The sequence below is a fragment of the Mesoplodon bidens genome (assembly GCF_964165515.1).
Source record: "Mesoplodon bidens genome assembly, chromosome: 20".
NCBI classification, from domain to species: Eukaryota; Metazoa; Chordata; class Mammalia; order Artiodactyla; family Ziphiidae; genus Mesoplodon; species Mesoplodon bidens.
This window is the reverse complement of record NC_138181.1, coordinates 30719002-30746564: the sequence shown is the minus strand read 5'-3', so window position 1 is coordinate 30746564 and position 27563 is coordinate 30719002. Positions and strand designations below refer to the sequence as shown.

The 27563-nt window shown below is 49.0% G+C and overlaps 1 protein-coding gene across 1 annotated transcript in view; it reads right to left on the bottom strand.

Moving 5' to 3' along the window:
• The window catches only part of DLGAP2 (DLG associated protein 2), a gene marked incomplete at its 3' end in the record, with an annotated part of 747505 nt that overhangs the window by 132992 nt on the left and 586950 nt on the right, over positions 1-27563 (bottom strand). The window contains exon 5 of the mRNA XM_081221055.1: positions 18201-18266. Coding sequence (XP_081077181.1) covers positions 18201-18266 — 66 coding nt within the window. The remainder of the gene's footprint in view (positions 1-18200; positions 18267-27563) is intronic.

Here is a 27563-nt window from a genome sequence, read left to right as displayed (position 1 = left end):
CAAATCAATTATATAACCCATACATCAACAGGCTAAAGAAGAAAAAAAATCACATGATCATATTGATAGATGCAAACAAAACATTTGACAAAATCCAACACCCATTTATGATAAAAACTCTCAGTGAACTAGGAATAGAAGGGAACTTTTTCAACTTGATAAAGAACATTGACCCAAAACCTACAGTTAATACCATACTTGATGGTGAGGAACTAGACATTTTCCAGCTAAGATCAGGAACAAGGTAAGGATGACCCCTCTCACCACCTACTCAACATCACACTGGAAGTCTCAGCTAATGTAACGAGACAAAAAAAGGAAATAAGAAGTATACAGATTGGGAAGGAAGAAATAAAACCATTGTTGTTTGCAAATGACATGATTTTCCATGTAGAAAATCCCAAAGAATCAATTAAAAAATTCCTAGAAATAATAAGTGACTATAGCAAGGTTGCAGGATACAAGATTAATATTCATAAGTTAACTGCTTTCTTATATACCAGCAATGAGCAATAGGATTTTGAAATTAAAAACACAAAACCATTTATATTGGCCAACAAAAAATGAAATAATGCAGCATAAATCTAATAAAATATATATAAGATCTATATGAGGAAAACTACAAAATGCTGATGAAAGAAATCAAACAAGATCTAAATAAATGAAGAGATATTCCATGTATATTGGAAGACTCAATATTGCCATGATATCAATTCTTCACTACTTGGTCTATAGACTCGGTGCAATCCCAATCAAAATCCCATCAGGTTATTTTGTGGATCATGACACACCACCAATTATAAAGTTTATAAGGAGAGGCTGAAAAGTCAGAGGACTGGCTGCCTGACTTCAAGACTCACTACCAAGCTACAGTTATCAAGATGGCGTAGTGTTGGTGAAAGAACAGACAAATAGGTCAAAGGAACAGAACAGAGAGTCCAGAAATAGACCCACACAAATATAGTCATTGATCTCTGACAAAGGAGAACAGGAAATTCAATGGAGAAAGAATAGGTTTTTTTTTTTTTTTTTTAAACAAATGGTGCTGGGGGACTTCCCTGGCGGTCCAGTGGTTAAGACTCCATGCTTCCAGTGCAGGGGGTGTGGGTTCAATCCCTGGTCAGGGAACCAAGATCCTGCATGCCACATGGCGCAGCCAAACCCCCCCCCCCACAAAAACAAGAAAACAAATGGTGTTGGAATAACTAGATATTCACATGCAAAAAGAAAAAAAGGATCTGGATACAGACCTTACACCTTTCACAAGCATTAACTCAAAACAGATTGTAGACCTAAATGTTTAATGCAGAACTATAAAACTCCTAGAAGATAAGAGAACATAGGAGATAATCTAGGCGACCTTGGGTTAGACAATGAGTTTTTACCAGCAACATGATCCATGAACGAAACAGCTGACAGGGTAGACTTACAAGTAGAGACTTATTCATAATTCCCCAAACTTGGAAGCATCCAAGATGTCCTTCAGTAGGTTGATGGATAAACAAACCACGGGCCATCCAGACAATGGAATATTATTCAGTGATAAAAAGAAACGAGCTATCAAGCCGTGAAAAGACATGCAGGAAACGTAAATGCATATTCTTAAGTGAAAGAAGTCAGTATGAAAAAGATACACCCTGTATGATTACTATTATATGACATTTTGGAAAAGGCAAAACTACAGAGACAGTATGAAGATCAGGGGTTGTTAGGGTTTTAGGTTTGGGAGGAGGGATGACCAGGTGGAGCACAGAGGGTTTTCAGGGCAGTGAAATTACTCTGTATGATACTGTAATTGTGGAATCATGACACTGTACATTTCACAAACCTACAAAATGTACACCACCAAGGGTGAGCCCTAATATAAACCATGGATTGTAGTTAATAATTATAGTTAGTAATCTGTAACAATAATAATGGAACCATATTGGCTCATCAACTATAACAAATGTACCACATTAATGCAAGATTTGATAAGAGGGGAAACTGGGGGGGGGTTGATATATGGGAACTCTGTATTTTCTGCTCAACTTTTCTGTACACCTAAAACTGCTCAAAATAATAAAGTCTATGAATTGAAAACGAACAAAAGAGAACCTCCCAAGCGACAACACACGTTTATCTTAGACTGCGGGGTTCAGAAATCTGAACTAGATTCTAGTGGGCGAAAGTTCGGACAACAGCAGGGCTGGGTCCTCCCGGGGCGGGGGCTGGGGGAAGGGGGCTCCTCGGGGAACTGGCTTCTTGCTTTCTCTCCAGCTCTAAGGCCCCCCCTCACCACGTGGGCTGGGCCTCCTCCGTCTTCACAGCCGCGGTGAGTCCGTCTCACTCGGCTCTCTTCTCCTGTCCCCTGAGGATGCCGGCGGCTGCACTGGGCACAGGGGGTCCTGCACGGTGCGCAGCCTGGGGCCCAGGATGGTGCTGGCCATGCAGAAGCCCTCTTCCTCCCATGAGACCCAGCCTGAGCAGGTGGAGACGCCCCAGGGTGACTCATCGTCCCTCCACAGAACGAAACCACGACTTAGAACACGCACGTCACAGGCAGGGCGAGGTGGGGATGGGTCAAAACCGTGGGGTCTGGATCTCAAGTCCAGTTCAGCCCCTCCCCAGCGCTGCCTGAGTGACCTCCACCATGCCTGGCCAGGAAAGCAGTGGGAAGACCACGGACCCTGGTGAAAGAATTCATCTTATGAAGTATTTGGGGATCAGCCGGCACTGTGAAGCATATATGCACAGATATATAGTTAACGTGTGTGTGTGCGTGTGTATGTACATACATAGGATTAAAACATAATTAATACCGTTGATCTTTTCAGTGGCCGAAGAAGGTGGCTAGAATAGAAATATCTCACATTGGCCTGGCTTGATTCTCAGAACCCTACAGAATTTACATATTACTATCACAGTGTTTGGAAACTAAAAAAGGTAAAGCTCAAAGATTCAATAACTTACTTAAATCCACAGTAAATAGCAAAAGGAGAAATAAAAATTTTTATCTGACTCCACACCGTCCTGGCCCAAACCATCTAGAGGTCATTTCCTAGCTGATCAGCAGTTTGACAAGTAACTTGATTCTGAGACTCAATTTCTTTATTGGAAAACTGGATCCTCACAATAGCTTTGCCGTGAGCTCCAATGTTATGTAATTGTCAGCTAGCTCTCTTCCACATACCTTACGTCCACACCACCCAGACATGTAGTATGTATTTGCTTTCTCCCTTTATAATGTGCATTTAAAAGGCCGTTTTTAACTTCGACTTGGTCTGCCACAGCCAGAGATTAGACAGTTTGAAGCCGAAGCAAACAAAACCCCGCAATAGCTAATAGGCTCTGTCCCGGTAAACGATGGAGCAGACAGATCTCATTACGACCGGAATGCAATTTGGGTGCAGCAGCCAGTCCAGCTGGGGCAGGGCAGCAACAAACTCGATTTTGTGCCTGAGTCCCGTGGACAAGTCACCCAACCCGGGAAGGGAACGCTCAGTATTCTGGACGGATCTGTGGGCGGCTCCAAATCAGCACCGTCTGACACACACCAGACTCTGTAATCGAGCGGGGCCATCAGTTTTAATCACTCCTAAATGTTTCTACTGATGTCATTTCACCAAAACAGTCTGCAGATCTGCCTTGAGTGGAATTCAGTTAGGGAGTCGCTGTGAACCCGGGCGTTCCTTCTGGCAATTTCCCAGTTGCGAAGCCCACGCCCCCAGACGCTTACTTGGGGCAAAGCCCCCTAATTCCCCACCCATATTCCATCACTAGCCGGGGCCGTATTACAACGTGAGGCCTTGTTTTTGAAAAAGAAACACGGATTTGTGGCTCCTGATGCAACGAGTATGTGGGTACTGACTTCTCGGGTTTTCATGGAACCAAAAATCCAAGCGTGACAGCAAAGAGAGGCTTGCAAGCCCCCACCTCCCAACCCGACGAGGACAGTCATGTCCAGAGACGGTGCATCCCTTCTTCTAGCAGGCGCGGCTGCCTCGGGATGGAGGGTCCCCCAGCAGGACGTTTACGCAGAGAAGCGTTCCTTAGCCCTTTGCTAAGAGGAGTGACTCTTCCCCTTTCCTGGAGGTGGTCCAGGCAGTGCTGTCAGTCATGTACACGCTGGGGAGAGACGCAGTGGGGACGGGTGTGGAAGTAGGGGGGAAAGGGGGCGTGTGCACCGGGGGTAGGGGATGCGGTGTGGGCCCCTCTACTGTGGCCTCTGCGCTCACCCTGCGGGTCCTGTCTTTCTCCCATTGCTGCAGGTCTGACTGCTCCAAATAGGTCCCGGACCCCGCAGATGTCTGGCTTCTCCCTGGTCAGGAGGCGGGGGCTTTGGGGGCTGATGTGGTCCTGAGGGTGGAGGCCTCACAAATGGGATCAGAGCCCTGATAAAAGGGACCCCCGAGAGCCCCCAGCCCTTCCCCCATGTGAGGACACAGCACGAAGACGCCATCTGTGAACCAGGAGAGGCCTCAGCAGACGCCAAATCTGCGAGCACCTTGACCTTGGACGTCCAGCCTCCAGAACTGGGAGAAGCGAATGTCAGTCGTCTAAGGGGCCCGGCCGACGGTGTCCTGCTGCGGAAGCCCAGAGGACCGAGACTGCCGCCCCCCTTCCTCCACGTGGCTGCCAGAATCCACCCCCAGGCCCCAAGCACGGTTCTTCCAGAGACAAAACCAGACACAACTTTCACGGCGCCGGCACCTTCCGTGCGCAGGAAGCCTATCCAAGCTGCTGGTTGGTCCAAGCTCAAGTGGCCGCCTTGGCCGCCACCTGCTCAGCCCGGCCTCACCTGCGTGGCACTGGGATGGGGTGAGTGCAGAGTGCTGGTGCTCGGGCCCCGCGGGTGCCGCGGGCGTGCTGGCCCGTGGAAACGCTTTCTGGTGGTGCCGGCCCTCACCCTCGCCCTAATGAAGCCAGAAATCTGGACGATGAAGGAAAAGCGCCCCTTCCGTTTGCTGTTTGTTTGCTCACTTGGTTTAAAGAACATCACGTGGGCCCCACAGAATACGTGCAAGGGGCCCTGTGGGGGCTCGCAGGGGCCGTTGTCACTTCCAGACGTGCGTCTGCCCTGCGCTCAGGGTGAAACACATGCCACCGACCCCTGCAGCACGTTCCGTTCAGCGCCCACGTGACGTGCGCCCCCCTCTGGGGCCTTGGGGGCTTCCTTCACAGCGCCCCTCGGCAATCAAGGCTGACGCTGCTCCGCACGCTGGGCGCAGAGGCTTCCCCACACCTGCAGCCGCTCTCCCTGGCCCCGGCACGTGCGTGTGCACAAACATGATCCTGTGTCTGTGTGCATGTGTGCACAGTCTGCATGTACGTGCATACTGTGCATGTATGTGCACGTGGTCGTGTGTGCTTCTGTGTGCATGTATGTGTGCACATACATGCACATGCATGCATGCACGTGTGTCTCTAAGCACATGGGTGTGCATGCGTATATGTGCACACACGTGTGCATGTACGTATGTATGTATGTGGGCACATGAGTGTGTGTGCGTGCACTGCCCGCCATGCTGTCTCTCTCTCTGGGGAAGGGACAAAGACCTGGTCTCTCCCCTTCCTCCCTGGTGGCCACCCGTGCAAGTCTCTCATGCTGGGACCTTCTTCCTATGAAATGGAAGGACGACACCTGAGCCGGGCAGACGTTCACGCCCAACGTGGGTTCAGCCGCCATCCGTACACACGATAATCCTCTACGACTTCTGCCCTAAGTGTCCAGCTAGATCCCCTCGTCCCACCCCGATGTGTCACCGTCCCCACATGATCCAGACTCTGTGTCATCCGTGTGTAGTCCTCGCCCCTGTCCCTCCTCGGGCCCTCCCCCAGCTCTTCTCCATCACCTGATTCCCAGGCTGCAGCGCCAGTGCCCACATCTGGGGTACTGCACCTTCTCCCACCCCCGTATCATGAGAGGGGAGCCACACCAGCCACGGGGGGGCAGCGGGGATGGGGGAGAGGACAAATAAACCAGTCCTACAAGTGAAGTGCTTTAAGCAGAGCCTGGAACTCCAGACCGGCCCGTTCAGTGTAGACCCAGGTGCCACCCAGGTTCCCCAGACCCACACGTCTACCATTTACTCAAACGTGAGTGCTCTTGTCGTGAATCCCTGCTGCATCCTCCTACCCAGCATAAATTGTTTTCACTCTTCTCTTGATACAGTTGCAACCACACTAAATTTTATAACATTTCATTTCATCGAATTTTAAAAATGGAGTTTCAAATGCACTTGCAGATTCTGTGCGTTGAGTAATAGAAAGCAGAAAACAGGGCTTCCCTGGTGGCGTAGTGGTTAAGAATCCGCCTGCCAATGCAGGGGACACGGATTCGAGCCCTGGTCTGGGAAGATCCCACATGCCCCGGAGCAACTAAGCCCTTGCGCCAGAACTACTGAGCCTCTGCTCTAGAGCCTGTGAGCCACAACTACTGAGCCCACGTGCCACAACTACTGAAGCCTGTGAACCTAGAGCCCATGCTCCACAACAAGAGAAGCCAGCTCACCACAACGAAGAGTAGCCCCCGCTCGCCACAACTAGAGAAAGCTCGCGCGCAGCAACAAAGACCCAACGCAGCCAAATATAAATAAGTAAATTCATATATATAAAAATAGCAGAAAACATGTACATGAAATTTAAAAATCCCTGGGCTGCTTGGAATTAACCTCACTTTGTAGGGTGTACGTGGCCTTCTGGGAAGATTGGTGTAAGCAAAAAAATGAGGGTTGAATTTAAAATCGGGCAGGGAGAGAACATCTTGTACTGGACAGAGAACCTTATTTCTGACTAATTATGGACACTTGCGCCCCCTCTGATTCCACTTCCTCCCCGCTCACTGTCTAATTCGGCACCAGCCCCACGTCTCCCGCTGCCCGCTCAGCAAGGCCCACAGGATGCCTGCGTAGCCCTTCTCTGCAGGGAGATACCCAAATGTGCTTGGTGAAAGCAATCTAACACCCTGCACGGCCTAAAAGAATGAAAGAATTTGAGAGACTAAGTGGAGTTATTTGCATCTTTGGTTCAACATCTAAACAGCATTTTGTACGCAGCGGGGTTTCAATAAACCCTTGACTGGGATGCTCGCTGGCTGGACCTCTGAGCTCTGCAGAGTTAGATGCTGTGCTGTTTATCACGATGCGAGCATGGGAGGGCACTGGGAGACGGGGGCCCTGACCTCTCGGCGTGGGTTCTGTAACCTCCCCTGGTTCTACGAGTATTTACTAAAGAGCGTGCCTTCTAGTTTTGAGGACTGGAGTGTAACCAGGAGCTTTTGCTGCGGAAGGCGGTAGCTCCCAGGCCTTGCTGCAGATGAGGTGGGGAAGCAGTGCCATCATTTCTGGGTTCAGGAACTCTGTCTCGTCCGTCTCCAGCCTGTATCTGTGTCTTGGAGGTGGGTGTACACTGGGTTACGAGAGGCTGGTGCGTACACAGATAGCTGGTGTCGGTGACACCGAATGTCCCTGTGACAATACTATGCCTTTCTTCCTCTCTCCCTCTTCCTATTGCTGTTGGGCTGGAGGATACAGGGATTGCATCTTTGTAATAACTCTGCACAGGCTGGGGCCTGGGGCCACGTGGACGCTCCTGTTCCCTCCTCTACACCGCCCCTGAGATGCCAACGCATACAGTTAGAACAGCACAGTTGCATGCTCACCTCCCAGGCCAGAGCCAGGGTCATTGGGAAGCCAGATTAGAAACTTGGATGTTGACTCTTCTTTAGAAAACGTTAGTACCATACACGCAATTTGTCTAATGAGTCTTCAGATGAATGAGTAAAAGATACTAGAGCTTCCTGGTCTCCTCTTCACGGCCATGGCAGTGAGCTGGTGGGCATGGGTATTTGCAATCAGCTGGTTTGCAGAATTTTCAGCAAGAAGATTGCTTGACAAGACCGATCGCTACGTCGTTTGTTTTTAATTATTATTAACTTTGGGTGTGGCTGCTTGGTTTGCTGTGAGTTTTGGCTTCACTTAAGAGTATGTGGTGAGGCACGTGGGGGAACCCGAGGGTTTGGGGCTGTAATTTTCTAAAACTAGACGCTAAAGTATATCAATGCATTAAGGCTCAAGGAAGAATTCCCATACACCCACGGACAGAGCAAATTCCCTTTAACCTCCATCCCTAAACTCTGGTAAGTTAATGACAATTTGCAGGAAGAGTGATGTTCTGTTTAGGAAACTGTGTGAAATAAACAACTTTGATTATATTGTCAGGGTAAGTATAATACAATTCCTGGGCTATTTTTAGTCTACAGGGCATTGTTACAGTTAAAATTTGTGTGTATTAGGTCATATTCCTGTCCTATAATGTAACTAAGTGCCTGCTTTCTGCGATTTGCACATGGAGTTCCACGGCAGTCTCTCCACCCAGGGCCCTCCCGCTGCAGCAGGGAGCTGCGGGGTGTGGGTGAGTGGGCCCCCAGCCTTCACCCTGCGGCCTGGGTGACACAGAGCAGGTGCGAGGGGCACTGATGCAAGGAGCCTTCTGCAACACTGTTAGTTACAAGTTTAATGTTAATTACAGCTAGCATTTATTTGAATCAAATCTGTGATTTGGGCGAGCTAAAACTGACACAAAATATGCATGCTCTTTATTTCATTTTGATAAGTCGAAGCATAATGTTTCCCTTTTAAATTACTAAACAGACTTTGGGGTTCAAATTTGTCCATGTGGCACATTGTCATAGACCATATAGCCGTCATCCCAAGGAAGACCCTCATCTGTGGAAACACTTTTCAGCTCCGTTTTGTGGTGAAAATGGGGATGCTTGTATATAACAAAGGTTTTCTGCTGAATTAAGTCATGGCCTGGTGAGCAATTTCTGGTCGAGAAGCTGGAACAAATACAGACATGCATCCAATTCCTGAATCCAACCGGTCAAGCAGATAAACATATACAGTCACGTATACCTGTTGGTTCTCTGTTTATTCTGGGTGCAACTTATTATCAGCTACATAACGATTCAATTTCAGGTGTCAAATACAATAAACTAGATACACTGGACCAGATATAGGATATTTTGGTTTCCTGCAGAAGGAAGATCCGAGGGGTAGAAAGATGCCACCCTGGTTTAGCTCAGAGCCAGAGCAGCTGCTGATTCATCAGTGACCCTGTTCAATCACTGACCTCTGTGGGCTTCAGGCCCCGCACAGGTACACTGAGGATGCTGTAGGGTTCAACTCACTGGGCTGGGTGCCCAGCGGGAGCAGGGAGCACCGCAGGGTCCTCGGAGACACCCAAGTCCCCTTCCCGTTCTTCTCCCATTTGGTCCCTTGCATTGCCAAGGGCCATCTCACTTTGATGCCAACCATAAACATGGAATATTGGTAAAATTTCTCAAAAGCCCAGGGCATCTGCTACCTTTCATTTTTCACAAACTACAGAGTTCCTCTAGAAGCCCAACAGTGGGTCAGATTAATTCTGCTCTCTTCCCTGCCAGCTGACCATTCATTTCCTATATCCTGGATGCCAGACTTCACAGGCACTAACACCCAAAAAGATCAGCACGCCGCCCCGTTTGTACCTAATTCTGCATCCACTCGACAAGACAAGCACATCTCCGGATGGCTTCTGACTCACGTTTGAATGCACGTGTGCTTGTGAGCCTCCTGCAGTTGAAGCGGCAAACCCTTACACGCACACCAATCTTCAGAATCAAAGAGCAGTCTTGGAATCCGTGTTTTCAGCTTTTGCAATCTGCATACAAATTTAGTAGCCATGGACATCGTGTTCTAGACTAACACTGAGGAAACCGGACGTCCGGGAGCTGGCGCCCATCTTCCCGGGTACGATCTCCGCCTACGCATCCCTCACCCTTTCACGCTTGGATTAGTGAAGGCGGGCGGGTAACAGCAGAGTGGTCATGACGATCACAAGGGTGACAGTAAAGGTGATGAAAGCTAACGTGCATCAAATGCTAATAAAGCTTGCTAAGGTCTTCTACTTTGGGGTTTAATCATCCTAATAATCCCAGGAGGTAGGAAAGTCCCCTTACGGCTTCCCCTTTATTTGTAATAAACAAGGAATCAAAGGCACAGTAAAATTAGGTGGATGTGAGGTTCCCAGGTGCAGGATTAGGTGGACGCGAGGGCTTCGGGGCTGCCTCGGGGCTTCCGTCCAAGCCACACGGCGGGATCCCTCTCATCTCCCGCCCGGTTCTACAGGGCGCAACTCTGCCAGCAGCTGCCCGCCCACGTCCATCGCGCCCCACACACGAGATGCCTTGTACACTGGCACCTAATCCACACACACACACACCCACCCCTGATGTTTCCTTCAGCGATACCTGCCCTACTATGTGTGACGCGCTTTGATATTTTCTACTCTATACATTCCACACTTTCCTGTTCTTTTTTTATTTAAAAAATTGCTGGTAGAGACCCAGTAACTTGAATTCACGACCCACTGAACGGGTTGCAGCCCACGGTCTTACAATCAGTGTCATGTAAATATAAACATGAGAGATAGGAAACGAAATGAAAATTGCATGCTGACTCAGCAAACGGCCCATTCAGCGACGGTCTCTTCTCTGATTAGATGGCTCATCCGTCACCCTCCTCCCTTCCTGTCGGGATCTGCCTCCACCCAAGACCATGTTACCCAGCGCAAAGGCCATCGCTTACTTGTCGTAGAAGTTGACGGCTTGAGACGCTATTGCAGCAGAAGTGTCATTTCAGGAGGAATGGCTTTGAAAGGTGAAATGAAGACTTCCCGTGTCACTCAAATGTGCGTGGGTGTGCATGTGTATACAAAGACGAAAGCATGTGTGGAAATACTTGCTTCCTTTCAGACAGACGGATTTCTGTAGGAACGGACCAGAGAGCGGGTGTGTTGCAGACTCAAGAGCATCTGGGCAGAATCAGGAGGTGGGGCTGAGGAGACGCCCCCTGAGTCTGGCTGGGTCTCCAGCAGCAAGAAGCACGTGGCAGCTCGGGTCTCCTTATCCTCGGCCACTAGACAAGCCCAGCATCCTCACCAGGTCCCTGGCACCTTTTCTGACCTCACATCACTGTACCCCTGTGACATCTACACACTGTCCTCTAGACCCAAGTCCAACCTCTACTGAGTTATCAAGCTCTGAGCCCAATGTGATTCTATTTTGCCATAATCCCATATTGAAATGCTGATTTTATCAATAGGTACATAAAAAGATGCTCAAGACAATTAATCACCAGGAAAATGCAAATTAAAACCGCAATGAGATATCATCCCACACCTGTCAGAATGGCTGTCATCAAAAAGACTAGAAATAAGTGTTGGTGAGAACGTGGAGAAAAGGGAGCCCTGTGCACTGCTGGTGGGACTGTAAATTGGTGCAGCCGCTATGGCAAACAGTATGGAGGTTCCTTAAAAAACTAAAAATAGACCTACCACATGATCCAGCAATTCTACTCCTGGGTATTTATCCAAAGGAAATGAAAACACTAATTTGAAAAGACACATGCACCCCAATGTTCACTGCGGCACTATTTACAATAGCCAGGACATGGAAGCAACGTAAGTGTCCATCGACAGAAGAATGGATAAAGAAGATGTAGTACATATATATACAATGGAATAGTACTCAGCCGTAAAAAAGAATGAAATCTTGCCCTCTGTGACAACATGAATGGACCTAAAGGATATTGTGCTAAGTAAAAATAAGTCAGACAGAGAAAGACTGTTACTAAATGATCTCACATAAGTGGAATCTAAAAAATACAACAAATGAACAAAAAACAAATGAACAAATATAACAAAACAGAAATAGAGTTATAGATACAGAGAACAAACAGGTGGTGGAGGGGAGGGGAGACGGGAGGAGAGAAATAGGTGCGGGAGATTAAAAGGGACAGACAGTTACAAGATAAATGAGTCATGGGGGTGACACCTACAGTGTGGCGAACACGGTCACTAATAATGTCGTATCCTTGCATGGTGAGAGAGGGGGTCAAAAGGTACAAACTTCCAGTTACAAGATGACTAAGAACTAGGGATATGATGCACAACATGATAAACAAAAGCAACACTGCTGTGTGTGATACAGGAATGTTGTTAACAGTAAATCCTAAAAGTTCTCATCACAAGGAAAAATACTTTTTCTATTTCTTCCCTTTTGTATCTATATGGGATGATGCATGTTCACTAAACTTATTGGGGTCATCACTTCACGATGTATGTAGGTCACATCATTATGCTGTACACCTCAACTTATAGAGTGGTGTGTGTTAATTATATCTCAATAAAACTGGAAGGAAATAAACTTGATGTACAATTTGCAAAAAAAACAAAAGCCTTATTTTACTCAGAATGAATTCATCTAGCTACTTTTTTTTTTTTTTTTTTTTTGCAGTACGCGGGCCTCTCACTGCTGTGGCCTCTCCCGTTGTGGAGCACAGGCTCCAGACGCGCAGGCCCAGCGGCCATGGCTCACAGGCCCAGCCGCTCCGCGGCATGTGGGATCCTCCCGGACTGGGGCACAAACCCACGTCCCCTGCATTGGCAGGCGGACTCTCCACCACTGCGCCACCAGGGAAGCCCCCATCTAGCTACTTTTTGATTAGTATTGATCCTTTGTGGTTTAAAAAAAAATGATTTCAAAGCCAAAATGTAATCTCGGGAGTTAAGTCTCTCTTTGTTTTCTGCATTATTTTTTACTGAAATCCCCCAATTTTCATGCTGTTCAGGGGAGGGTCTGGAAGCACAGTTCTCTGTGAGGGTTGCTCTGTCCAAGGGCACGTGTGGCCATGTTTGCCTGGGGTTTGGGGGATACTCAGAGCAGCCTCCTGGATGGAAAGCAGCCTCCAGGTTTGCAGGACTGGGGCTGAGAAACCCCGGTCCGGAGCTGACTGAATGGGATACAGCTGGTGGGCTGCACCGTGAGAGTCCCTCTCCCGCCCTCTCCCGCCCTCTCCTGAGCTTCTCCTCCCCCTGAGGCCCGTCTGTCCCCTCCCTGTGGGCCTGGTGATTCCACTGGTTGGACCACTGATGCATCCCCGGTAGCCCTGGGTCGGGCTCACAGCCCCGCACGTTCCATACAAGCCTGTTTCTCTCCATCTGCAGAAGCCAGAGGGTGGGACAGCGTCTGACTCCTGATCATCAAGTATTTACACACCGGGCACCTTGTCTGGTCCCGCCACTCCAGATCGTCACCCTGTGACCTTTCAGAAGCCCTGGCGGGAGGGGCCTTGGAACAGCCCCCCATCACCCCGTACCTTCCAGGAGGAGCCCTGCCCAGGCCAGCATCTGGGTCCATCACTAGAGCACGGTTTTTCAGAATGCATCCTTAAGGTCCCGAGTTCACACGCTGCCCTGATGGACACGCTGAATAGAGTTCAGGGGCGACCCCGCGCCCACGCGGCCCTCCCTGCCTGCCCCCAGCCCCTTGGAAAGGTGCGGGTCCTGACGCGTGGCCCCCTCGGTGCTCAGATGTTTGGCAGCAGGAATGGCCTTACATCTCCTCTGTGTGTGGAAACCTGCTCGTCCCTGGGACCCCAACCGAAGCCGCCCTGCTCACCAGGCTCTGTGGGTCCCTAGTCTGCAGCAATTTGATTTTGGTCGCAGTATAGAGAGTACTGTCAGTGCCTCTCTAACTGCACTGAATTTCTTCTCCCTTATACACACAGTGGTGATGCACTTGGTTTTTTCTAACTCCTCAGCGTGTGGAGGCCGCTGGGTCAGGGAGCTAGCCGGTCATGCACGTGGGCGCATCCTTCACGGCAGAAAACACTCAGTAATTGTTGTTTGAGTGAAATCTGCTATAGACTGAATGTCTGTGTTCCCCCAAAATTCATGTGTTGACTCCCAACTGCCAAAGTAATGGTGTCAGGGGGGCCGTTGGGAGGTGAGAGGTCATGAGGGTGGGGCCCCCAGGATGGGATTAGTGTCCTTCTAACAGAGACCCCACAGGGCCCCAGCCCTTCCTCCACGTGAGGACACAGGGAAAAGACGCCGCCTGTGAGCCAGGAAGCGGGTCGTCAGCAGATGCCGAATCTGCCAGCACCCTGATCTCAGACCTCCAGCCTCCAGAACTGAGAGAAGTAAATGTCTGCTGTTTATAAGCCCCCAGTCTGTGGCATTTTTTTTCTTTCACAGTAGCCCAAATGTAGTAAGACAAAGCCACACATGCACTGATGCAGGCGTGAATGCATCAAATAAAGATGTACTCTGTGAGGAAGGGAACCAACACGGGAGAAGGTACCGTAATTCATTCGGCAGCAGCCAGGCTTGGAAACTGTGCAAGTTAAACACTGATATTTAGCATAAAAGTTAGGCAGTGCACTCCAGAAATCTAGATGAAAAATCCCAATCTCCTAAATTCTATAGACACGTGTTAGTAGCTTTAAAACTGATTTTGATTTGTTTGTACAAAGTTTTAACATTAAATTGTCAAATAAAATACATCTTTTGGACTGTCCCCTTGATTGGCTGGCATGTGACCTTCCCTCCTCTGCAGCACGTGACGGGGACTCGACGTCACACGCTGGGAGGAGCGTTCCCCGAGGGGTGTCGGGATCCCCAAGGGGCAGGTGGGTAGGAGGGGGCTGCACGTCCTGAGGGGTCTCCGCTGTGGGGGAGGGAGGATGGAGGGACACAGTAAATAGATACATTGTTACTGTCCAGACAGAACCTTGGCAAGGCACCGTGTCCACTATGTCTAGGAACTTCTAGAAATTTCTCTGAAGGAAATAAGTGTGGACGCCCCTCAAGTTACAGAGTTACACATCTATACGTATGTGTAGGGGTGTTAATAAAAGGACACAAAAATAAATGTCTAAAAGGGGAGTTCTTTTCAAATGAGTTACGTATTATAATTACTTTGAGACATTCATGCAGTTAGAAGGTGTGCAGACGTCAAACAACGCCATCTAACATCCTTTATATAAAAAAATTTTCACAACATGTGCCTGTCCTGAAGAAGGCTTTAAGTATTGGCAGGTAGTATTTTATATTCAGGTATTTTAAAAATTACATAGTGTGTCCGTTTTCTCCGTGCTGTCTCATATAATATCTGCCTAATATTCTTTAATTGATCATTTCATTTTTTCTGCCTTTTTTCATTTCAGTTTGCAATTGACTTGCCAGTGCAAAATTTGGTCCAACAGAACAGTCCTCATAAATGCTTATAAATTATCAACTCTTTACACCTGACTTAAATTTAACATTCGTGGGCATGAAGAAAACCCATTATTAGCGATCACACCTCCTATAAATGAGCCAATGTCACAAAAATTACTGGTAGGGCAATTTAATTTCAGTGTGTCTGAGGGCCTTCCCTCAAAATGCTTCTCCTGGAAAAAGTGGGTTTTCTCTTCCACTGTCCTCATTTTGAATGTGCTGCATTAATCCACTCTTATCACTGACTTTAATTTCATAGAAACCTTCTTTATCTTCCTCCGTTCCATGGCCATTTTCCTCATCATAAAATTATTCTTCATACATTACACCCTATGAGCTTCAGAGAATGTCTGTGCCCTAAAATGGAACTGTTAATGGCAAGGGCATAGGGTGTGATAGTCACTTCTAAAAAGATGACTTTACTCATGTGTCTGTCACTAAAGAAGATTTTAGGGGTTTCAGTACATGTCACTCACCCTTCCTTGGAGTTTTTAGATACGGAGGCCAGTTGAAAAAAAAAAAAAAAAGAAAAGATTGGTATTTTGAACGGGACCAGAGGCAAATGCTCCTGCACTGTTTTATGCCTTTAGCCTCTACCAGGCTGCAAAACGTCCCTCCGTGCTCTGTAAATGACAGTGACTCATTTCACTGCAAGAGCATTAACATCATTATAAAGCATTTTTAATTTTAATGTGGGACGGTAGAATCAGAGACTCGGAGGAGATGTTGAAAACCTGTCCAGTTTCACCCTCTCGATTCAGAGATAAGGAAACTGGAAAACGCAGTTTGGAAAATAACATGTCTAAAATTATGGTGCTTGTCCCCACCTAGTTTGTCCCCACCTAATTATTATAATAACACTGGGAACATAACTCGTACCTTCTCTCCTTCTCTCCGCCCCTCTTCCCCCACCCTCCTTCCTTCCTTCCTTTTCTTTTTTTTAAACCTTCCTATAAAGTATCCTTTCACACACTTTACATCAGCATCCCTGACCCGAGGTGCGAGCTGGAATCACGTAGGGAACTTTTCTAGATAATAAGCCCACCAGGGACCAGTATTTAAATGCCCCCCCAGGTGACAGTGACCCACGACAGGCAGGTTGACCCTCATGTTCCAGCGAAGGGGCTGCTCAAGATCCCTGGACCCCAGTGCGAATGCACCTGGCAGGGGCACCTCGGTGCTAAGCCCACCGGCCGGTCCACTGGCTACTTGGCTCCATCCTGCCTTGCCCGACAGCTGATGTAGGGCTTCCCCTTCCCATCAGAACCCACCCCTGCCCACTCACCACCACAAGTGGGAAACTGGGCAACATTTCGAGAATTCTTTTGTAGCCAACGTCGCCAAATCCTCCTGTCAGTTTCTTCCCAAGTCCTTTAAAACCTGACTGTTCTCATTATAACCACCAACCATCACCTCATGTCCACACTGCAGGAACGGCTCACTAAGTACTTTCTGTCCCTAAACATTATGGTGGCTTCTAAAAAATTTTTTAAATAGAATTACCATAGGGCAAAGCAATTCCACCTCTAGGTATCCCCCCCAAGAATTAAAGCCAGGCCCTCGGCGCCCTCAGGCTGTGCCAGCCCAGGTGAGACAACCCCCCGAGTGCCACGTGCTGTCCAGAGGTGGACGGCAGCCTCTGAGTCAGCCTCAGGTCCCTGCTGCCACGGAGATGGAAACGTGGCCTGAGGATGCATAGGTCTTATGTTTTGGCAGGTCCCCCTCGCTCTAAAAGCCTGTCACAGAAAAGAACTGGTGCCATAGACACAACTGTGATGCTGAAAAGTCTTAGACCCAGTACAAATGCAGGTGAGCAATTGTCAAAGTCTCATGAAACAGAAGTCAAATGAGTCATCCATTCATCTGGAAGCTTCACAGAGTGAAACAAAAAATAACGCATGCTTATTCCAATGAGATAGCCAGTATTCCTTCTAAATAAAGAGTAAAAATAATTTTATTGCCTATTTCCAAGTAGAGGAAGGCCTGGTTAGACTGGCTAGTTAGAAATAAATTTCTAACTCAATCATAGTGGATAATATACTGTGACTTTTTTAGGACTATACCTGGTTTCATAATTTTACATTGAAAAGCAAACTTTTTTTGGTTCTAATTTCCTTTAAAAGAAAGCGCAGCTTTACACAAAAGGACTCCTGTGATTTTCAATATTATTCTTTGAGCCAGTCAAACGAGCAACAGATTCACTGGCTAAAGATCGGATATAAATTAAGAAAAATTCTAATTTAAATAGAAATCAAGCTTATGATCCATAAGACAACCTCTGCGCGGTCACAGCAGATGGCCATCAGAAGCTGAGAAGGCAGCTGGAAGTCTTTGAGGCTGGCGAATAACCATGTTAAGTGCAGGGCCAGGAACCCAGAGCCGCAGAGAGGGTGTCTTTTCTCAGTTACATTCCATGTGGATTTCATTCAGCTGTCAGATGCTGAATTTATCCAGCACTCCCCATTTCTAAAGGAGCATCTGCCCCGTTTCATGTAAGCCCAACTCCCTGTCAAATGGAGATGGCCAAATCCAGCTCCAGCTTCACTGTGTCTGTGGCAGCACATAGATAAAACTTCCACGTGATTTCAATGAGTGCCGGGGAAGACAGAATGTGAGAGTTACTCAGAGTTCCCTTGGAAGAAAGCATAGAGTTGCACTCAGCACCCAAGCCACGTGGAGCTGGGCCTGCCTGGAGAAATCAGCTGTTCTATGTCAAGGAACAGAGTTACCTGAGAAAAATGCTTTTCTCTCCCTTAGATTGACTTAGGGTTTAGTGACAAAGGAGGGAAGGAGAGACGTGTCGTTCTACATGTGCGGACAGGTCTCAATTATGTTAATGCACCTTTACTAATTAATAATATTAATTATGTAAATAACTGCCTTAATGATTAATCTGTGATGATCTGGAGCAATTTGTTCTCATCTAGATCTTCCATAATGCTTACAAACCGCTATTTAAAAAAATTTCACTCTATCTTACTTAGTTCTCATTAGGACCCGCTAAAGTCAAATGTATACTTAAAACATTTTGCGGAGAGGGTCACCAGTGTTAGACATGCATGTCCCCCCCTCCCGGAACGCCCGTCTGCTCGGTGCAGCACTGGTGTGTACTCTACCTAGATCCTCCTCGGCCGGCCCCGGAAAGCTGATGCCCGGCTGGACCAGGTCCCCGGCCTCTTCCTCTGCAAAGAGAGAAACAAAGTCACTTTTCAGTATGTTGCTGGTGTGCCCCGCGTAATCACAACACATCCCCTACACGCCCCCACGACGCTCAGGCATGAGCCATGCTTTCCGGCTTACGCCACTGCTCGGAGCTGGCGTTTGGGGCCAAAGCCCAGGAACCACCACCTTTTCTGACCACAGTCCTGCGGTCGCAGGTGCACGTTTGCCCCACGGAGGTGCCGACTCAGGTCGCCGTGCCAGGGATTCCCAGCTGCTCCTTGGTTTCCTGCAGACTTTGTAGACTTTGTCTGCATGTGAACTGGATTCTGTAAACTTGGCCGCACGATTGTTTCCCGGCTGGTGAGTCCCCTGTGAGCCCTACACGGTCCTGAGGAGGACTCCTCTGACGTCTGGAAAGTCTTTTACTACCTGAGGCCTCATCTGGCAAAATTCGAAGCCTGCAGTTACCATTCTCATCTTAATACTCGTTAACCTTAGGTCAATTGTGTCCACATCTCATTTCCTTCTGTTGTGAGAACAGGTCACCGGCATTGATTTTCAATTGCTGGGTCTGTGATTAGTGCAGAAGCAGACACGGCATTCTTAGAGGGACACATCGTGCGGCTGCACAAGGTCTCGGGGGTCATCTCGCTCTGGCCCTCCCTACCCAGATGAGGCAACAAAGCCAAAGAGACAAAAGGCCTGGGCTCTTTGTCCGGCTGGCCCTGGGGAGCTGGACACAGACGCATCAGTGGCCTTCCGTCCTGGGCTCCGCTCGGCGAACCAGGCGCCTTGGTCTGCTGGCTGCTCTGGGCCCCATGAGTGCTGCCAGGCAGCTTAGACCTGCTGATGCCCAGGGACTGTCTGCCCCGCAATGCGCGGAGAGCGGTGGGGGGCAGACAGCAGGTCTCCATACAGAGACAGGGAGTTTCAGAGAAGCTTCATATATGTGCCATCATTTGGGTGTGTAGTCCGTAAATATCATTCTAAATATAATTACATAGTCAGACATGCGTTCACGCAGGCTTCCAACATTCGCGAATAAGCTTTGGGCAAATGTTCTAGTATGCCATCCTTCTAGCAAAACTAAATACAGTTACCATGTTATAGTCATGGGGGGCTTCGTTTTAGGACATTGTGGTCAGCCCACTGACATTTTCACCATCTTCAAGTCAGCAAATAGACACCTTCCACTTTCAGTAAGTTTACAGGACGTTAAGAAAGAAAGGTAGGGTTATTTGTAGTAAGGTGGGTGGACCTAGAATCTGTCATACAGAGTGAAGTAAGTCAGAAAGAGAAAAACAAATACCGTATGCTAAACACATATATATAGAATCTAAAAAAAAAATGGTTCTGAAGAGCCTAGGGGCAGGACAGGAATAAAGATGCAGACATAGAGAATGGACTTGAGGACACGGGGATGGGGAAGGGTAAGCTGGGACTAAGTGAGAGAGTGGTATGGACATATATACACCACCAAATGTAAAACAGATAGCTAGTGGGAAGCAGCCGCATAGCACAGGGAGATCAGCTCGGTACTTTGTGACCACCTAGAGGGGTGGGATAGGGAGGGTGGGAGGGAGGGAGACGCAAGAGGGAGGAGATATGGGGATATATGTATATGTATAGCTGATTCACTTTGTTATAAAGCAGAAACTAACACACCATTGTAAAGCAATTATACTCCAATAAAGATGTTAAAAAAAAGAAAGAAAGGTAGGGGGTTTGGCCACGAAAGATGCTGTGGAGCTGTGGAATTTACCACATCTCAGGTAAATTGTGGTGGAATTTCATATTATGGGGTCTCTCAGGCACTGCCTTTAAAATATATACAATATATATGAATATACATGTATATATGTCTAATAAATGTGTGAATTGGGGTAAGTATTTTAGAGAGAGCTTATTCGAATGCACTCACATAATTCAGCTGTGCCCCGTTTTTGATGGCTAAGAGTACTTTTTGCACATTTGAAGTCTTCTTTTACTGCTAATAAGCCATCGATGACAAAGCTGGCCGGTCAGGTGACACATTAAGGCTAATACGAAACTGAAGATGCCGTGTTTCATTTGTTTAGAAGCATAATGCAATAGGATGCACAGTGCTAATTAAATACGGTTGCCACGGAGACTGTGTTCACGTGGTCAGCGTTATTAACTTGAAGACCGTCTACGTTAGGTGGGGTAGAAGAGAATGAGGAGAATAAACCGAAACACTGAACCTTCGATTTCGATCCCATTTTGTTCCCCTTGAACACACATACACAGAAACAAAGGGACAAGCTTTCCCAGCCTGAATCTGAACGAGCAGCTGACATCACACAGTGGAACCGCGAGCACGCGCTTAACTGACAGAGACGCCCAGCGGACGCAGACAGAGCCCAGCGCAGCGCAATCCACCGGCAGCTTCACAAAAGGGCGCGTCTCATTATCCCGAGAACAAGACTCCAAGGACACTGCCTGAGGCCCTGCGGAGGCCAGCCCTGGACTGTGAGGGTGGAAGCCACTAGCTGCACATTCCACCTCTGCTTGTCCTTCCTCAGATCAGATAAAGTGAGGCCTTGAGCGGCTACACTGAGGGAAAACCTTTCAGTCAAACACACGGAATGTGGGTTAAGGGCAAATGCATTAGACGTTTCTGTTTCCGGTTTCACCTCTTAGCCACTTGAGCCTCATTCAAAGTGTGTGTTGGTGTCATTAGTGGCCGTGATCCTACCTTATCCAACCAGCTTTGTCTCTGCAGCTCACATTTTGTGTATCCGCCTGATACCTACTCACAGCCCAGAGCACTGATCTGGGCACCGTCCTGTTCCCATGCACAGACGGGGTCTGCGGGCCGGTCACCCAACGTCCTGTGTCCGCAGCGGGACGAGAACGTCCGAGGTGACCGGCAAAGGAAGCACGTAGGGCGCAGGGCATGTCTCCTCCTCTGATACCTTTCAGTCCCCAAAGCTGCCCCTGCCAGGCTCACATAGATGCGCCAACACGGGTTCTTCCCGATTCCAGTCTCTGACCCAGCTCGCACCAAGGAGAGGAAGCACCTCTTCTGCCAATGCTGCACAGACGAACGGTGGGACCAGGGAGCAGCCCGGCTGGAGCAATGAGACGGCAGCTGTAGCTGCGCGTGAGACCCCCGGGGACTGCGACACCTCCCCGGCCACACGAGCACACCACAGCCTGGTTGGGGGCGGGGGTCGGGCAGCCACTGTGCAGATCACACATGTGAGATTAATCACGCTGTAAAATGAGGAGTGCCTGCATCGGACACCATGGTCACATTTCAGCATGTTTTCTTTGCAAAAATAGGAACGTGTCACAGACTGAAAACGTTTGGAAATCATCCACAGACACGTCTGAGTGCATCTAGTGAGTTCTGGTCTTCACTAGAGGCTCGGCCCTTTGCTGTTAGGGCTCTGGACCCTCCTCCCTGCACATTGGGTGCCGACAATACCTTCCAGATGAGTTCACCTTACGGATTAATCGTCTTATTTACCAAGTCGCTAACACATGACCTAGCGATTCGATAACACCTCTGGGTGAACTGTAGTTGTGGTTCTGGGCCACGGTGCTTCTTCAAAGGGTCAACGCCTAATTCCACGTGTGCACCGAACTTCTCCCAGAGGAAATCCAGGTGAGGAGGATCAAACGCGGCTGGTGGAGCTGACAGGGAGCTGAGGTGCCACCACGGAGACACCACGTGGGCCCGTCTCTGAAATCGCCTGCACACGTCAGACAGTCGCCACCCTCGTCCCCTGCACCTGGGAGCTGAGGAAGTTATCCGAGAGAATCCTACGATCCAGGGCGTGGTCACCATCTCAGAGGACGACTGGTGTCTGCCGCCTCCTCTTACGGACACACCGCTCACGCCCCCTCAAGGGGGACGGGATCAGCTCGGGGTTTCCTCACGGTCAGACCTCACATGCACGTTCCAGGTGGTTGTGGCATCCACACTGTGCAATGAGGACCAGAGAGGCGGGCGTGTCACCTGGGGAAGAGAGACAGTGGATGCGGGGGGCCCTGCTGGGACAGAAACGAGAGCTGTGGGTACAAGAGCCCACAGCGGGCGCGGAGACAAGGAGGCCGGGATCCGAGGTCCCGAGAAGCAAAGGCCCCACGTCAATGCAGACCAAAGTCGGGTCCCGGGTAAAGAACCCCCCGGCGAGGGTCAGAGCCAAGTGTGCTGGCAGCACCGTGTCAGAACGAGACCTGGCTTCACTGCGCTGAGTGTGTGGCCGTGGGAGTGTCTCCTGCTTCATGGAGACATGAAAGCTTCCATTACCTCACTTCATTGACCTGACCGACCATTCTGCAGTTATGGCACGATTGGTCCTCTGCCCTGATGGATGCAGAAGTCGTGGCCCGGGAGGTTCCGTGCCTTCCCTGACGTCACGTTAGGGGCGGGTTCCCGGAGGCTGAGCCTGTCCTGATGGAAGTTCCGGCTCTTTCACCCCGCTGTCTGGGGGCATCTGTTTGGAGGCGTCAGCAACATGACCCTTCATTTCTTAAAAACCTGACCCACGAACGCCCCGCTGCCAGGCTCAGAAAAGAGCAGGGAGAACACACACTTCCAATCTTTGGGCTTCTAAACCCTCTTAAGCACAAGTACACATTATACCTTTTGAGGGGGAAACTTGTCTCTAAATCATGCCCACTTGGAAGCAGTATTAAGAAAGCGTTAGAAGGAAAAACAATGTTTATACATGAAAAGGGAAACTGCTCTTAAGAAAATACTGGATTTCTTGGTGTAAAGGAATACGATACTGTTATTACCTCATAAACACCAAGAAAATGAAATGATACGCTTTGTCCACTGTGCCCGGGACTTTGCAGCATGTCTTGCTCCAAACGGTGTTTTTACTTATGCGCTTAATCAGTTTTTCCCCACTGTGTCCCTGTGGGCAGTGAGGGGATAGAGATCACTGTCCTTGTGGACACAGTGGCCACAGGCCTGGAGCAGAGAAATGACTCACCCACAGTCCCTAGCAGAATCGTGATTTCTGATGGAGATTTTCAGTAGCACATCCTTGTTTTTTTTTTTTTTTTCAAATGACGTCTACACAGAACTCCAAATATAAGAAAGGCTGCTATGGGTGCAGTTTGGGAGAACTGGGTTAAGAAGGGGATGTGGTGGGGTGTCTGCACCCCTTTTCTTCTCTTGCAGCCTTCGGAGCTTCTCTGCAGAAGCCAGAGCGGCCGGGACACACGGCCACCCAGGGAGACCACAGGGCTGAGTGACTCTCACTTCTTTTTGTTGCTGGGATGATACCTTTTCAGCTGAGGGTAGTAGCATGTGAAGCTTTTTTCTTTTTTTTAAACCACATGGACTACCACCAAACCTATACAATTTTTTCCATATTTCTTTGCTGCTTTAGTCCATAGCAGGTTTTTTTTTCTTTTTTCTTTCTTTCTTTATTTTTGGCCGTGTTGCGTCTTCGTTTCTGTGCGAGGGCTTTCTCCAGTTGCGGCGAGCGGGGGCCACACTTCATCGCGGTGCGCGGGCCTCTCACTGCCGTGGCCTCTCCTGTTGTGGAGCTCAGGCTCCAGACGCGCAGGCTCAGTAGTTGGGGCTCACGGGCTTAGTTGCTCCGTGGCATGTGGGATCCTCCCAGACCAGGGCTCGAACCCGTGTCCCCTGCATCGGCAGGCAGACTCCCAACCGCTGCGCCACCAGGGAAGCCCCGCATGTGAAGCTTTTGCTGCTGAATCTAGGTTCCAAAGTCTGACTGATGTTACCAAAGACCCTCCACCATGCCCACCTTGAGTCCAGCTGCATCTCTGGCTCTTCCCTTGGAATCGGTCCCTCTGACAGTCATTTCTTCCCCGTTCCTTTCCCCCCAAGCCCAGGGGACCGGTCTGGCTCAACCCACGTGGGCTCCACGCACTCGGCCTCTTTTCCATCCTCACTTCACCTGATCCATCTGGTCTACCCGCTCACTTCAAGTTCACTCACACCTCCGATCCCATCCAGATGCTCTGCCAACTAAAGAAGGTCACTCGCACTGGGCTCTACAAGGACTGAGCCACAAGCCACCGCAGCCACTGACCTTCAACCCACCGTGAGAGGAGTCCAGGGCGGAGATCAGGGAGGAGGCGCTCTGTGCTCCGGGAAGACACGTGAATAGGCCTTCACATAGTTAGGTATTTTCAGGAGATATTACGAAGCCAAGTTCTCGCACCTCCCCACACTCAGAAAAGCACTAAGACCATTAACTAAGGCATGTGCTCCTGTGACCAGCAGAACCTCCCAGCCAGCTGTGTGCTTGGTTGCACGCACCCTTCGCCTGAATCACACATGTGCTCACCTCCCCCAGCTCTGGGGAGCAGGTCCTCAGAGCCACCGGGAGGCTGTCTCCGGCTCACCGTCCCCGGTAAGTCCCCGAATAACCCTGCACTCACAGCTCTCAGGTGGTGTGTTATTTCCCAGTCTCCACCTCCGACCTCTCCTCAGTTAAAATTTTTGCTTGTGAAAATGTCCCCTGACTGTGTGACTGGTTGGAAACTCCTCCCGGTGGATAGAAAGGGCACAGGACACGGAGCCACGGAGTCAGGGTGACGACCACGGGTGGAGTGACCGAATCTCCAGGTGTGACACCCGGCAGCTACTTCTGGTTCGGCAAGCTGACAGTTTGCCCAATTTCTAGATTCTTCTCCGTCTTTAAAAGTTTACTCTGCAGAAAGCACTCAAGTCCCCATTTCAGCCGTTTCCCTAACGACAGGATTTCAAGCTGCTCAAATTAAGGGTCCATCTCTGCTCCTTGAGGATAAAGACACTGATTACTGTGACCGTCCCTCCTCCTCACAGCTGTGCCTGCAGCCTGCATCCAGCCCCCGCCAGGACCGTTGCTAATGGCTTTCCTTTGAAACACATAAAAGTGCTCATAATTTTATTTTGGGCCAAAGATCAAGTCTCAGAAGAAGCTGCCCGAAAGTCGGCAGAATTTTCACTCAGACTCAAGTGTCACTCAGGTGAGAGGAAAACCTGGGGTCACAAGAGGGAACAGCGGAAGCCCCGATGGCAGGTGTCAGGGTTCACACCCCTCGGACCCTGGCAGGGCAGTGGCGTCCCTTGTTTGCAAACTTTGAGGGCCTCACCACGCATTCAAACAAATCACAAAATCGTCTTCCACAGGAATTCACGTGCGACTAAGGGCAGCGCACACTTGACTCTGAATTCCTCTGGACTTGGAAACGAGAGGAAAACATGCTGAAGTGAAAAGCAGACTTTCTTATGTAAGGAAGAAAGCTTCAGGATGAAACGTATCTGTCTGCTGTTAAACTTGAACATGAGTCACTTCAAAGTGACGTTAATTATATTTTATATAATATGCTTTAACTCTAAATTCCAAATGAACGTAGTGTCAAATCTTCTGCATTGCCATCTGTATTTAATAAGGTTTTACACCTAAGGTTGCTGGGAGATATGTCCACCACGTTTAAACTGGAAATACAGTTTTAAGGACAGAGTAAAGGGCATTTTACAAAGCTTAGAAAAAGCTGTCCTTTGCAGCCTCACCTACTGCTGCCAGACCCTGGGTTAGGTAACCACCTCAGAGATGGGAGTGAACGATGCTGACACCAGACACCTTCTTTATCTCTGACACCAGACACCTTCTTTATCTCTGACGGGTGGTTTTCTGCTGGTTCATCAGAAGTCCCTGCGTAGGGCAGCCAGAGGACATCCAGGCATTTAAATTTCAGATAAACAAAGAATAATATTGAAGTATATCCCAAGCGGTATCTGTTGTGTATCTGAAATTCAAACTTACCAGGTCATCCTGGATCTTTATTTGCTAAATCCTGCCTCAATGTCCTGGGGGCTTTGAGAAGAATGCAGATGCTCTGGCCTCAATCCTGGAGGTTCTGGGTCCGGAGGTTCTGGGTGGCCTGGGGCCAGTTCACCTCAATCCAGAGGCGACTTTACTGTGCAGCCGGGTTGAGAACAGCCAACTTCACAGAACGAACAAACGCGATGTATTCAAGGCCCCCATTCCACCCTCCCTCCTCCAGCTAGGAACAGGAGGCCTGACCGCCCTGCGCCCATAGGGTCCAGGTGGCTGCCGTCCTTGGCCGCTGGGAGGCCCAGCGCGGCCCTACTCCCCGCAGGCACCTTCCGGAGATGCTGACTTCAAACCAAGACAGGGAGTGGGATTCTCTGCCTGGAAAACCCTCTCCCACTTTCTTTTGTGATACCACCTACTTTCTGGAGAGGAGTTTTCCAGCATTTTAACGTTATAAAAAGCCACAATGTTAACTTTTAAACACTCTAAATTCTTTGTTTTAACAGATCTTTACTGGAGTATAACTGCTTCACAATACTGTGTTAGTTTCTGTCGTACTCTAAATTCTTCATTTAACGTATCATCTTAATTTTCCACACTTGATGAATTTCCGGCATCTCTTGGTTCCTTCCAGAGACGTCCACCGAGTGTGAGGGGCTTTGATGACCCAGGAGGAACGAGAGCTCCAGTGATTTTGTGTCTTTTCCTGGATTTTGTGCAAGTGACTTGAGGGTAAGGAGTGACGCTCCGTTCTTTTCCCCCTCTAACAAAACTGGCAAGCCTTGATTTTCAAATATCCAATTAAAGCAGAATGGTTAAATAAATTACAGAATAATCACAGCATGGAATGTTAGAGAGCTTTTCGCCATTTTAGAAATTCCCGATGTAATGCTAAGTGAGACAGGCAAGATGCAAACGCTGAGCGCTTCACGATCCTCGTCTGCTCTGGAAAAAAGACGGGGGCCGTTGACCAAGACGTCAAGGGCGACTGTCTGCAGTTGCAGGGATTATGGCCACGTTGTATTCTTCCCTTTAAACTTTTCGTGCTGTCCAGATTTTCTTCAACAGGCCTGTATGCGCTTTATAAATACAGAGGGGATTATAAAAACACTCGGTGTTCAGCAGTCTCCAGGAAAACCAACATCTGTTTCCTCCTTTGCTGAAATTAGACGGCCCAGGTCCCAAGTCCACGTTCTTTCCCATTCCGCGTGTGGGCATTAACCGCCCCTCTGCTTGCAGAGCCGTGCGGCCCCTCCAGGCTTAGGTGGGCGTGGGATTAGGATCCGTCTTTGGGAAAGTGACGGGGATAACATGTGTCCCCGGCACTTTTACTTTCACTGTCTTTCTCGGGTGTTCATGTGCCCGCTCTCCTCTCCTAGTTCCTCTACAAGACACTCCTTTTCCTGCATCAAAATCTGGGCTCAGAAGATCAATGTGCTAAACTCATTCCCAGTAAGTGCAAAGGGACCCCATCAGCCTTCTTGAACACGGCCTCTGCGTCCAGGGACGGTCTGTGCCCAGAGGGACGGGGCCTGCTGT